The sequence below is a fragment of the Artemia franciscana genome, chromosome 4 (assembly GCF_032884065.1).
Source record: "Artemia franciscana chromosome 4, ASM3288406v1, whole genome shotgun sequence".
Classification (NCBI taxonomy): domain Eukaryota; kingdom Metazoa; phylum Arthropoda; class Branchiopoda; order Anostraca; family Artemiidae; genus Artemia; species Artemia franciscana.
In genome coordinates, this window is record NC_088866.1 from 15,459,366 (window position 1) to 15,473,527 (window position 14,162).

At 36.3% G+C, this 14,162-nt stretch overlaps 1 protein-coding gene across 5 annotated transcripts in view; it reads right to left on the reverse strand.

Annotated features, from left to right (window-relative positions):
* The window catches only part of LOC136026043 (double-strand break repair protein MRE11-like), a 73,614-nt gene that overhangs the window by 32,565 nt on the left and 26,887 nt on the right, over positions 1-14,162 (reverse strand). For all 5 annotated transcript variants that reach the window (XM_065702213.1, XM_065702212.1, XM_065702215.1 and 2 more), the window contains one exon: positions 11,280-11,475. In XM_065702213.1, coding sequence (XP_065558285.1) covers positions 11,280-11,475 — 196 coding nt within the window. The remainder of the gene's footprint in view (positions 1-11,279; positions 11,476-14,162) is intronic.

Consider the following 14,162-nt stretch of genomic DNA (forward strand, 5'->3'; position numbering starts at 1 on the left):
TCGCTCTTTACGCTAAAGTTTGACTCTTTCTCTCAATTCTTCTTTTTAAAACAGTAAAAAACTTTAGCGTAAATAGCGAGGCGTTGATGAGGAAGCAGCCTCTTTCATATACGAAGTAATTTCTGGTCGTTTTAAGTTTTAATGTCGCTCCTTACTTTTAGTTAAAAAAACTTGTTTTTTTTTATTTAATTTTAGTAAAGAACGAATCCCAGTTACAATTGACGTCATTATGAAGTTTTATTAGAACGCCATTCCCGGTTATAACCTATGATTATGTCACTTTATCTTGTATAAAAGAAAAAACAGTTCTGTTAAAAATGGAATTTCTTTTTAACATAGTGTTTTTTTAATTGTAAAATCACATGAAAATAGCAATTTGTTTTAAAACGGGCCCTCAAAAAGCCTTCTATGATGTTACATTGCCTCGCTAGTAGCGGAGAAAAAAAAGGACACTTCAGCGATACCTATGCACAAAAAGTGATTTCTTTTCTTATCCAAGTCAGAGGACTGTAGCTTTTCTGAATAAGGCCTTCGGCCGGGACGATTTCTTTGGTGTACTTTTTGTTTCGATCACCATTCGATACCATTTTTTAGGGGTTTCAGGGTATTTTTCGAAATTCCCATAGACTTGTTTTCGTTATAACCTTCTACTTTAGAGACTAATCGAAATAATATTTACCATTCCAAAATCTGATACAAAGCACAGTTTTTTCTCACTTGCCATTTCTTTTAATCGTTTTTTTAGTTTTTGGTTACTATGGGCCGTTGTTCGTCCTTTACTAGGGGACTAAGATTATTAGTTTTGCCCATTCTTCTTTAAATACACCGACAACCTTTATTAAACGCAACAAGAACGATTTTAGTGAAGATCTACAACCCCAGTCAAAGTTTAAAAATGCCTGAAAAGTTGTTGAGGATAAAAATTCCAAAGAAGAAATAATAATGCATAAAGGTCATATAGTTCTTTACTAACAGGATGGAATGGAGGCCCTTTGAGTTTTAAGTCTGCTTATCTTAGGTTTTAATATGGCTCTTTACCTTTCTTTGAAAAGTTTTCTTTTAAACTAATCAAGTCTAGAACCAGATCTGGTTCTGTTATAGCAAAAACCAGCAAATAGTCTATATTAGAGGAATTGTCTGTCTCTATTAGGTTCATACTGCGAAACAAATATACTAATAACATACGCAGATAAAAATATGATTATGTTACTAACGATAATGTCGTCCCCAATACATCATAGCCATGTTAGATTTTCATAAAGAGTCATAATTTGCCGCTATAGGAATATAATAATCGCAAAAATAACTTCGGAGCTTGAAAATAAATCGGGATGCAACAAAAAATATTTACCCTACATTGATTTTTTAGTTCAATTTAACATAAAGAGACCTAGAGCTACGATTTTATCATTTAGACAAAACCGGTTTAAATTTCATTTGTAATTAAAACGATGCTTATTCGATTAACTGTAGAACATTCTGTGTTAGAACATTCTGTTTTTGAAAGAAACCAGAACCCCACGCTTTACCTGAAATTTTCATACAATGGCAAGAATTACTCCACTGACAAAGCGGAAAATGGCCTAAATCCCATCTGGAATTTCGGAGTAAATTTCGAAGTGAACGAAAATGAATTAATTGACGTGAAGTTCCGAATGAAAGAGCAAAGAAAGATGCTAGGACTAATAAATAGAGGTAAGCGAGTCGGCATTGGTGACATTACAATTAAAGAAGGGGAACTAAAAGCAGGTACATTCATCGTTGATATAAGAAAGAGCAGATCACAGAAACCTGTCGCTAAACTTCACATTAAGGTGGAGGAACTAGATTCTAATGCAGAAGAAACACCAGAAAATGACAATTTTTCACTGTCGTCAGTTGGCTCATCAACGACTATGGAGGAAGAAGAGCAGAAACAAGAAGAAAATGAGTTACTGCTGAAAGATATTAAGCAAGTAGCCCAAGTCAAAAAGCCTATCTTTGCTCTTTACAAGGATGGAGAAGGAAATCTTGGGCACATGAAGAGTGACAAAAATAAAGGAAGTAAAGATGATAGGAGCGAAACTGAAGAACAAGCGGAAGAAAACGCAGAACCAGTAAAAAATGAGACAGAAGAACAAAGCAAGGACAAAATTAAACAAGAAAATAAGGTTGAGACCGAAGAGAAACAGGCCAAGGATAACACTGAAATGACATTAAGTGAAGCCAAAAAGAAAGAAAATGTAAAGTTAATAAAGACCGAGGAAGGTAATTTAAACAGTAGTGACAATATAAAGAATAAGTCCGAATTACTCAACCCACCTAACTTGTCAAATGAAAACAATGAGACCGAGGAAATGAGCGGTACTGAAGAGCAAGGAAAAGAAAACCCAGAACCAGTTAAAAATGAGACAGAGGAAGAAAAAAGCAAGGAAAAAATTAAACAAGAAAGTGAGATTGACACTGGAGAGAAACTGGTAAAAGATGACAGTGAAATTACATTGAGCCAATCCAAAAAGAAATTAAATGCAAAATTAATAAAGACCGAGGAAGCTAATAACCAACCAATTAACTCGTCAAATGAAAAGAATAAGACCGAGGAAAAATCCAAATTATCCTTCCTTGTGGCTGTTTTAATAGTAGGTATTTCTACCGCAGCTTTTTTCTACTGGCCAAATCACTAGAAAGAGTGATAGTGACTCTTAATTACCGTTTGGTTCAAACTTATCAATGGGATGGCTACTGCTACGTCCTTTGATTCTCATTATGCAGAGATTACATTTGAAACTAAATTTTGGATGCAATGGCTCGCAACACCGAAAATTACCGAAAATTTTGTGTCTCTCTGATAGACTTGTAACTGACAGGACACGTAGACAAGGCGCGGTAGAACTGAATGATACCTATATGAAAATCAGTTGTGACACCTGAACCTGGGTCTACAGTCTTTTATTCTTCATATTAGCTGAGATTTACAGGATATACAAATAAGGACAAGGGGACCTCAAATAAGGATGAAAACATTACTTAGAGAGATATGACAGCTAAAGCTATTTGAAGAAAAAAACGTTCTAGTGAGGTATGACTGGCACACTGCCATTGCTAGTCACACGACCAGTGAAACATGTGAAATATCAGCACTCTGTCTTTAATTGAAGCATAATCCAGTGGAAGGAAGTTCCATAAAATTGACGTAGCAGCCGTGGCAGCAACCTAGTAAAGAGCAAACATCGACCAGTTCCCAATAGAGAGCACCTTATAGTAAACGTATATTTAAGTATATTTAAAAACATACTTTGAAAAAAAATTTAAGGCGACTTGAAAAAAATTGAAAAATATTTTACCTTGCATTGTTTTTATTTTTAATTCATTTAACATAAAGAGAGATAAACACTATTGAAGCTACGATTTTGTCTTTTAAACAAAACCGTTTTAACGGTGATATTCGATTTTGGATACAGCAGCTGCTCTGGCCTCTTTTGCGCCTGAGGCAAAAGCTTGATCATCCCCTCCCTCTGTCTCCCCCAAAATTTTCAGGCCAAATTTTAAGAACATTTTGATTTTTTAACTAAGATTACTTTCAATGTAATAATTAATGATTAATTTTCAATTATTATTGTTATATACAAGTTTTTGTAAACCGGAATTTTGGGTTCGTTTTAAAGATGATATTTTTTTTTTGTGGGAGCATGATGATGAATCTTGTGAGTCTTTCCTTCACTTGCTTAACTCCTTGGATCCAAAACTTAAGCTTACTCAGGAGTTAGAGGTAGAAAGGCGTCTTCCTTTCTTAGATGTCCTGGTTCACCGAAATGATACATGCTTCGAATTTAGAGTCTATAGAAAACCCATACATAGTGACCGTTACTTAAATCATTCCTCTAATCATTCTCCTTTGATGAAAAGAGGAGTGGTCACTTCTCTAGTTGCAAGTTTGTTCTCCACGTTTCCTGAATTCAGAGCTTGACCACTTTAGAGATATTTTATTTGGGAATGGTTATCCAATTAGTTTAATAAATTCTGTAATTGCAAAACGCATTAAAAAATTATCAGATACTGACACAGTAAACACAAATCAAAGGGAAAATTCAGTTTATCTTGATCTCCCGTATATTAAAGGGGTTTCACACCACATTTTCAAAAATCTAAAGTAAAATAATATCTTCACTTACTATAGACCCAGAAAGACTATCAGTTCCCAAACCTACCAAGGTAAAGACCCTATCCCGATAGGTGAAAAATCTGGTGTCTATAGAATTCCTTGCTCGTATGGTCTTTGGTACATCGGAACAACTGATCAACAACTTACGGATAGATAAACTCAGCACTCTACCTTAATAACACCGTTAAAAAGTGAAAAAAAAAAAAAACAGAAAATTTTGACTCTGCCCTCTCAAACCACATATTTAATAATCCAGACCATACTGTTTTAGTTAACCAAGCTAGCCTAATTTCGCATGACAAAGGTTTTGTCCAGCACTACAGAGAAGCTGTTGAAATTTATAAATACCAACATTTAGGTCTAGCTTTGAACAGAGATTCAGGTGATTTAAGAATAAATTAGTCGTATTCCGGTTTTCTCAAAAGAGAAGCCGATACTTTAGTAATCCCTGAAATAAACGTTGAACCACTTCCCAAATCACATAATCAAATGCATCATCAAACCCTTAGGTCTCAAAGGGTATCCGCAAGAAATGCAATGGTTAAAATCAGAAATCAGGTGACCTAATTCTCCAATTTATTCAATTGCTGCTTCGTTTGTTTGAGTGAATGAAAAGAAAAATTCTTTTATTTCTCAGTTGTTCGTTAGTATCCGTCGTTGGCAATTCAATTTTGTTTGGATTCTATGCATATCGCAGATATTGGCAAATAACCCACTTTATTGTTTGTAAGGTATTTGTTTTTAATCCCTTTAATTTTTGGTCTCTTAGTTTTTGGTCTTTTACTGAATTAGGCGGTTTCTTTCATTGGTTTTGTTGTACTTTCCGCACTTGTTTTTCTGTTTTTTTCCTTGATCTTATTATTTTATTCGCGCTGAAGACGAGAGGCGGTTGTTCCCTCGAAATATTCGCTTTCTGTGTTTTCTTCAGTATTTTCATTTGGCCTTTAAAAACCCCAAATTTTTGATCGTTTTCTTTCTTTATGTTATGGCAGGCCATTGTGGTTTAAGAAATTATCTTTGTTCAACATAGCTGAAAATTCCAACAACTACGCCTCTGGGGGTGACAAGACCCCACCCACTTGGGTAAGGTCTGTAGCTTAAGCAATTTGTTCATTATTTACATATGGTATTTGTGATTTGGAAAGGAGGGCATGTTTGATTCTTGGTATCCAAAAAGGATAAGGGTATTAAGTTGAAGCTTTTATTGAATCTTAAGGGGAGTGTCGCGCTAAATAAAAACACCCTATGTCCATGAAGCCTGTAAAAAAGGCATACCAGCAATATCCCAGAAATGGTTTAGGGTATTAAGTCGAAACTTACATGATACGATGAGCGGAGTGTTTAACCAACCAAGAGGGAAAATGTGCATGTTAATAACATTACTAGGACTATTTGAGACTACTACTAAAGTTAAGGGTAGTAAGGTGAAAATATCAGGGAGTGAAGATGGGAAACTTAAACTAAATCAAAAACTAAATGCAGTTGTAAAAGGGCGTACCAGCAATACCTCATGAACGGCTCTGAGTAAAATTTTGAAACTTTCGGGTATGCTCATGGGGACGTTGAACTAACCAAAAGGCATCATGCTAATACTAATACAGCTACTACTACTACAAAGACGACTGGCACTTTTTGGGGTCCCTTCCTATCTTAAACAGGGACAAGTCCAGATTGACTACTCCCTCTCAATTTATTAACATCTCAGTACAAGATATTACTATTATGCCGTCTGGCTGCATCTTCCACATTTATGGCAATTCCATCCAATTCATCTTTCTTTACATTCCTCTTATTCTCATATGATCTATCACCACAACAATTCTTGTACAGGCGCCTCCTCCTCTATATTAAGCATAAAGCATTTTTACTTATATTCCTAGCTGCGGTTTAACACTTCATTCCCTAAGACACTATCATCGACTTCAAGAACTATTTTCCTAAAATTATTCCACCCATCTTCTAAATTGTCAAATTTTAAACTCTCCAGTTTAGTATTTAACTGTTCTTGGAAAGTGTATCTCAAATTTTTATCTTGAAGTCTATCAGCGTCAACAACACGATGGAGCTTTTGAATGGATCATCTTGACACGCAATTACATCATGACTTTAAAAACAAACAAATCCAACAAGGTTGAACATGTAAAGATTCTAGTTTGTGTTTTACCCCAAGATATTGCCTCAATTTTGTTACGGGGGTTCAGTTACACGAGGATTCAGATGCACGGGGGTTCCGTTTAATGGGGTGTAGTTATACGGGAGTCCAGTTTGACGGGGATTTGGTTGCACGAGGATTCAGTAACAGGGGTTCGGCTTCTTGAAGTTGAGTTACAGTGGGGTTCAGTTGCAATGGAATCCTTGATCCCACGTTCCCAGATTTTGGTTCACCTTTAAGTTCCGTTTCTTAAAGATAGAACCATCTGTTCTAAGAAACAGCTTAAAGAAAGATAAGACACGGAAAACCTTTACTTAAATTACCTAAAGTTTTACCCTCTGGCAATACAATTTGTCTTACAATTTTAAATATTCACCCTTTTAGAAACAAGAAACCAGAAAGGAAAAATCTCGAGATTCTTCTTTGGCGTCATACCATTTTAGATGTCTGGGATTTTTACTTTACGCTCTAATCCTGTTTTTGTGGACATAAAAGATTCCCACATAACAAAAGAAGTATTTTATTTTATAAGTGTCTTTGTTGTAAAAATAGTAAATAAAGAGCAAATACATAACCCGTGGAGCAGCTTCGCCTTAAAATTGAGTTTAATGATCTAAAATTAACACATCTTAAATTTGCATTTTTTGCAAAAACCTCAAGCTAGTTAGAATTGTGTCACTCTCAAACTTCACTTCAACCAAACTTCAGCTAAAACTTTCCAAAGACTTTCCAACGTCTTAAACTTGCACGTGTTATAGCTCTCTTTAAAGAAGGTGACAGAAAGGATCCTGGGAACTACAGGCCGATCTCTCTTCTGTCAGTGTTCTCTAAGATATTTGAAAGAGCAATGCTCAAACGTCTGGTGAGATTTCTTGAAGCTAATTTTTTTTTTTCATCAGCATCAGTTTGGGTTTCGCGCAAAGTATTCTACAGAACATTCTTGTAATAGACTTCTTCAGTTTATACGACGATCTTTTAGATTCTAATCTTATTTCTGCAGCCATTTTTCTTGATGAAAAGAAAGCTTTTGACAGCCTAACACATAAGATTCTCATTGGTAAACTTTGTCATTTTGGTGTCCGTGGGGAAGCATTGTCTTGGTTCTCGTCATACCTAACTGACAGATCTATCGCCACAGAAGTTACAGACGAAAAAGTTCCAATTGAATACGGAGTACCCCAAGGTTCTATTCTTGGGCCAATCCTCTTTCTCATATATGTGAACGATCTCTACCGACTTTTTAACACCCCAATTAACAATGTTTGCTGTGGAATGTGTCACAAATCTTACTCTCAGAGTAAGTTGGTGTTCACACCTGATAGTCAAGAAGAATTAATAGCATTCGCAGATGACACTACTTTAGGTGCTGCAGCTCCGGATGAATCATCCCTTATTCTAAAGCTTCAAGCAATGACTGAGAAAATACTCTTTTGGTTTGACATAAATCAACTAACTTTAAATGTAAAAAAGTCCTACCTTCTTATTTTCTCGTAAAGGTGTGAGCTGCCCCACATTTACTGAGCTTCATACACCAAGAGGCTCCATAAGTCGTCCCCCGGATCGATATGTGCGATTCCTGGGAGTTCTTTTGGATGAAAATTCATCATTTAAGTGGCATGTTCAAATAATAAGAGTGAAAATTTACCGTGGACTTGGGATCATCCGAAAATTAAAGTGTTTATTCCCTTTCCCTATCCTCCGTCTTTTATACTTTTCTCTGATTTACCCTTATGTATGTTACTGTTCGTCTGTGTGGATGTCCACATTTCCCTCGGTACTTGCTCCTATTCACAATCCTTATGAGAAAGCGACAAGAATTCTCCAGTCGGCTACACATACTCCTCTTGACCTCCTCAAAATTAAAGATATTTATGTTTTATCTCTATCTTCGTTGGCATATCAATACTTCAAGGGAGATCTCCCATGTTGTTTTTCGGGACTGCTTAGACTAGTAGGGGAAGTAAATTTGTATATCGTTCGTAACCGGGAGGATGTGATGATTCCAGCTAGTCCCTCGGTTCGTTCAGACTTCGGCCTGGCTGTGACTGTGGGACGTGCTTGGAACTTGGTTCCCGCTGAGATCCGGCAGTCACGAACACTTGGCTCCTTTAAGAGACAGATGAAAAGTTTCTTATTAAAGGCTTCTTATTAAATGTTTCTTATGGTTTATTTATTATTTTATTTTCTTTTTTGGGTTGTTGTTTTGTTGGTGTTGTATCCTCGATGACGCGAAAATTTTAATTTGTATTTTATTATCGGGTGATGTGAGGGTCGCTGTTTCGTGGGGACTACCAGTGAGTTGATTTCTTTTCCTTACATATTTATATTTAGATGTTGGTTAGTATGTTTATGACAAGTTTTATGATTCTTTATTTATTGTATGCCGTTTCCCAAATAACGGGCCATTGAGCCCTTTGGGATATTGTTTTTGTTATTGTTATTTTATGAAATATGAAATAAATAGAGCTTGAACTATTAAAATTTTACTATATCATGAAACTATGAATTTATTCTATGAACTTAATTGTATGACATAGTATACAATTGAAGCAAAAACATGTGCCTTTTAACTTTATAAATTTCTCAGACTAAGCTTCATTCCCAATCATAAATTAAATAAAAAAAAACTTTATTAACGAAAAGTAAGGAGCGACATTAAAACTTAAAACGAACAGAAATTACTTCGTATATGAAAGGGGCTGCTTCCTCATCAACGTCCCACTCTTTACGCTACAGTTTGACTCTTTCTCTTAACTCTACTTTTTAAAACAGCAAAAAATTTAGCATAAAGAGCGGGGCGTTGATGAGGAAGCAGCCCCTTTCATATACGAAGTAATTTCTGTTCGTTTTAAGTTTTAATGTCGCTCCTTACTTTTCGTTACATTTTTATGGCACTTGGTATTAACCAAGTGACATATAGCAATCGCCAATTCTGTCGGTCGGTCTATCTGTCGGTCCCGGTTTTGCTACTTTAGGCACTTCCAGGTAAGCTAGGACGATGAAATTTGGCAGGCGTATCAGGGACGGGACCAACTTAAATTAGAAATAGAATAAATCGTTTTCCCAATTTGAACATCTGGGGGGAGTGGGGGAGGGGGGGGGGTTAATTCGGAAAAAATAGAAAAAATGAAGTATTTTTAACTTATGAATGGGTGATGGGACCTTGATGAAATTTGATGTTTGGGATGATATTGTGTCTCAGAGCTCTTATTTTAAATCCCGACCGGATCTGATGACACTGGGGGGAGTTGGAGGGGGGAAACCTAAAATCTTGGAAAACACTTAGAGTGGAGGGATTGGGATGAAACTTGATGGGAAAGATAGGCATAAGTCCCAAGTATGATTAACATAATCGGAACGGTTCCGCTCTCTTTGGGGTAGTTGGGGGGGGGTAATTCTGAAAAATTAGAAAAAATGAGGTATTTTTAACTTACGAACGGGTGATCGAATCTCAATGAAATTTGATGTTTAGAAGGGTATCGTGTCTTAGAGCTCTTATTTTAAATCCCGACCGGATCTGATGACATTGGGGGGGGGGAGTTGGGAGGGGAAAACCTAAAACTTGGAAAACACTTAGAGTGGAGGGATCGGGATGAAACTTGGTGGGAAAAATTAACACAAGTGCTAGATACATGATTGACATAAACGGAACGGATCCGCTCTCTTTGGGGTAGTGGGGGGGGGTATTATTTCTGAAAAATTAGAAAAAATGAGGTATTTTTAACTTACGAACGGGTGATCGGATCCCAATGAAATTTGATATTTAGAAGGATATCGTGGATGCTTCTCCTTACTTTCAGTTGAAAAACTTATTCATATTTATTTTTTCATAGTTTTTTTTAATAATGCCGGAAAATCCTGCGCTCCCTTCATGAAAATTTTCTTCCGCATGACAAATTCCTCCATGGAAAGTTCCCCCAACATATCCCCCTCCTATCAACCCCCCCCCCCCCCCCACAACCTAAAAATCCCCCTGAAAACGTCTGTACACTTCCAAATAACCATCACTATAAGTAAGCACTGGTAAAAGTTTGTAACTTGTGGCCCCTCCCACGGGGATTGTGGGGGAGTAGGTCGTCCCCAAAGACATAGTCATAAGGTTTTTTGACTACGCTGAATAAAATGGCTATCACGGAATTTTGGTTTGGTGACTTCGGGAAAGTAATTAGCATGGGAAGTGGCCTAGGTGCCCTCCAATTTTTTGGTCACTTAAAAAGGGCGCTAGAACTTTTCATTTCCATTAGAATGAGCCCTCTCGCAAGATTCTAGGACCACTGGGTCGATACGATCACCCCTGGAAAAAAAACAAACAAACACGCATCCGTGATCTGCCTTCTGGCAAAAAATACAAAATTCCACATTTTTGTAGATAGGAGCTTGAAACTTCTACAATAGGGTTCTTTGATACGCTGAATCTTATGGTGTGATTTTCGTTAAGATTCTATGATTCTTTTAGGGGTTGTTTCCCCCTATTTTGTAAAACAAGGCAAATTTTCACGGGCTCGTAACTTTTGATGGGTAATATATATTTACATATAACCATATATATTTAAAATCAGCATTAAAATGCGATTCTTTTGATGTAACTATTGATATCAAAATTCCAATTTTTAGAGTTTTGGTTACTATTGAGCCGGGTCACTCCTTACAATTCGTTACCACGAACTGTTTGATCAAATTAAGAAATATAGATAAGAAAATAACGAGAAAGGTTTTTAAACTGTTTTGTTCTAATCGTCATTTGTATAATTATATATTACATATTACATATACATATACATATTTTCATCATATGTTTTCACATATTTTTCACATGACATGTTTTCATTTTTAAGCATTCCACTGGAAAATTTTCCGCCTTAGATAAAGTTTACCCATTAAAGGAATATTTGGATCTCCAACGAAGTTTCGTCGGCATACAAAAAAGTTACAATAAAAGCATACAATAGCTACAAAAGCATACAATAGTTAAAAAAATTGACTTACGTAACCTTAGACTCACTAAACAATCGATGCAATCTATCATCCTTGATAGCACTAAGACCAAAAAGTGCCAAGCTGATTTCCCCTTTGCGAAACAATAATGGTCTCACGTGAATTTCCTTGAGCGACTCTATCTTGCCAAAATAATTGACAAGAGCAGCAGTACTTAGCAAATCTAAGGAGCAAAATTGACCAAGACCTAGAAGAAGACAACACTCTACTCTTTTTGCATGTGGAGAGTGGCCCATAAATGTTGGTGAAATAGCTAGGAGCTAAAAGGAACATTAATCTACCACCTTTAAGAAAAACTCAATTGAGGATTGAGAATGGTTATAATCGTTATTATAAAATAATTTATTGATATATATGGCGTGATAGGATATCTTAGTAGGCTGCAAAATTATTCGTTGTCCACTTTTTGGACTTAGTCTTATTACTTGGCACTACAATTCTCTCTGTACTCAAGCCACATTCTTGTATATGCTTTTCTAAGCACCAATGCATAGGCGCCATTATTTCCGACCAATCATAGCTACCTGTACAGAAGAACTAATATCTGATTGGTATAAATTAATAGTGGCTAGACATCATCGTCTAGCCAAGCATCCGTATATCTGACTCACGTGGAACTGTCATTATCAGTATATTCCTAGAACAATAAATAGCATAAAATATCTTACTAAGTACAAAACAAGGATACTTAAATCAAATCATGGAATACAAGATAAAGAAAGAGATAGGCTACTGTACACAAAATTTTGACTCAAGAACTTTTCACTCTTTTTAATTGCTTAAAATTTAAACTTTGTTTTAAACTTTCCATTCTTTTTAGCAACCTAAAAATCCGCACAGTAACCAGTCAGATTTTGAGTAGGCGGTAATGTTGGCCTCCCTTTCTGATCTATACTTCAGGACTAATAAGATTGGCTTTCGAAATACATCACAGACGTAAAGTAATGAAATAAAATCAGACTTTTACAACACAATTACAAGAATAGTAATCTCTCTTCCTTTGCTTCGATTAGAGCAGTTACAACGTTTTTCTTTAGAGACGTACCACACAAAAAGTTAATTTTGAAATACAAAATTGCTAAGCAGGCATAAAATCTACCTGTATTATTCAAAAACAATTTTTTAAAAAAAGAAAATTTGAGGAAACAATTCTAATGAATAATCTCATGGGTACTAAAAAGAAATTGTCCATGAATTAATTGAAGATAACCAGATTTAAGCATTAATACATTCCTAAATAGGGGGTTGGGTGAGTACAAAATTAACCCTATGTTCACAAATTTAAAACAAATAATTATACATAACATAAAAGAAAACTAGCAGCCAAATAAATTCAGCATGGATTCAAAAAGCATACAAGGCAAGCTTCTAAAAAAACAAGCATTGCGATAATGGATTATTTAAACTTAAGAAAGAACTGTATGGCACGAATCAATAGCTGAGGCTGAGCTTTTAAGAGATAACGAAGCCAAGACACTACCACTGCAGCCAGCTACAGTTATCTCCAGGAGTTAAAACTCGTGACATTTTTATCTATTATTATTCCCAAGGGATCATTGTTGCCAGTGTGGAAAGTATTGTTTGACAATAAAGAACGTGTAGTGGGGCATTTTCGCTTTCCAGTGTTGTCGAATCATTGATACCCTACGTTACAACAAGTCACTGTTGCCAAACTATTACTTACGGGAGCTAGCCAAATATTATGAGATTACCAAAGATTCTAATTAGACAAGGCAGAAGAGGGGCAGTTAACAGTCACAAATGTCTTCGTACCAGCCGGGAAAGGTTTCCCTTAAACTGCGTGGATCAGGTGAACGGGGACTACTACTTCTCTAGCTACTTGGACTCACCAAATTTTGCGTCAGTCAGTTTTCAGATATCAATTAGTGAAAACCGTGTACAATATATTTTTTGCCCTGTGTTAAACTATTTTCAAACAATACTGAAGAAGGGAAATATCAAGCGTGATACTGCTGTGAATATGGGAGCCAATTTTTCTCTCGAAAGGCGACATACTGAGGCTGTAAAAGTGCTGAAGAATCACTGTGATGAGGATCAAACAGTTCGTTGTAACACCTGTAAGTAAGGAGCCACTTGGTTCAATAGTAAGAGAAACTTCACAAAAAAAATTGGTAACAATTAATAAGTAAGTAGTAAGACGGCACTAGACCCTTAAGGTCCAAACCGGCGGTGCTGATCTCCGTTTCATGGCCCTTCAGCCAGGAAGTGCAATGGGAGGTTGGGGGCCAACCATCCTGTGCGTTCGCACACCCTTCCTGCTTACCTTCCCAAGATTTCTCCAGGTACCCATTTAGAGCTGGGTCGACTCTGGCTGAGCTTACAGTCACGCCACTGACCCCCGTCCCAAACTAAATAACTGGTCACAACTGGGATTGAGCCCATGCCCCTTAGACACAGGATTCTCACGCCAGGTTGGAATTGGATTTTTATGCTAGTTACAAATCCATAAAATTCATTAGCTTTAATGCTACCCATCAAAAGCTACAAGCCTGTGACCATTTGCCTGATTTTCGAAGAAGGGAAAAAACAGACCCAAAGAGTCAAACAGTTTAAAAAAAAACCACAAAATCAGCTTCAGCATATCAGGAAACTCTACTGTAGAGGTTACAAGCTCTTATCAACAAAAACATGAATTTTATATTTTTACCGGACAAAAAATCACGAAGACATGTTTATTTGTTTTTTTTTCCGGAGGTGATCACATTGAACCAATGGCCATAGAAGAGCGAAAGAGGGCTATCTGAACGAAAAGTAAAAGTTTTAGTACCCTTTCTAAATGTCCAAAAAGATAGGAGGGAAACTTAAAAGCTCCTTTTTCCCCATCTCGAAATCAAAATTTTGAGATCGCCATTC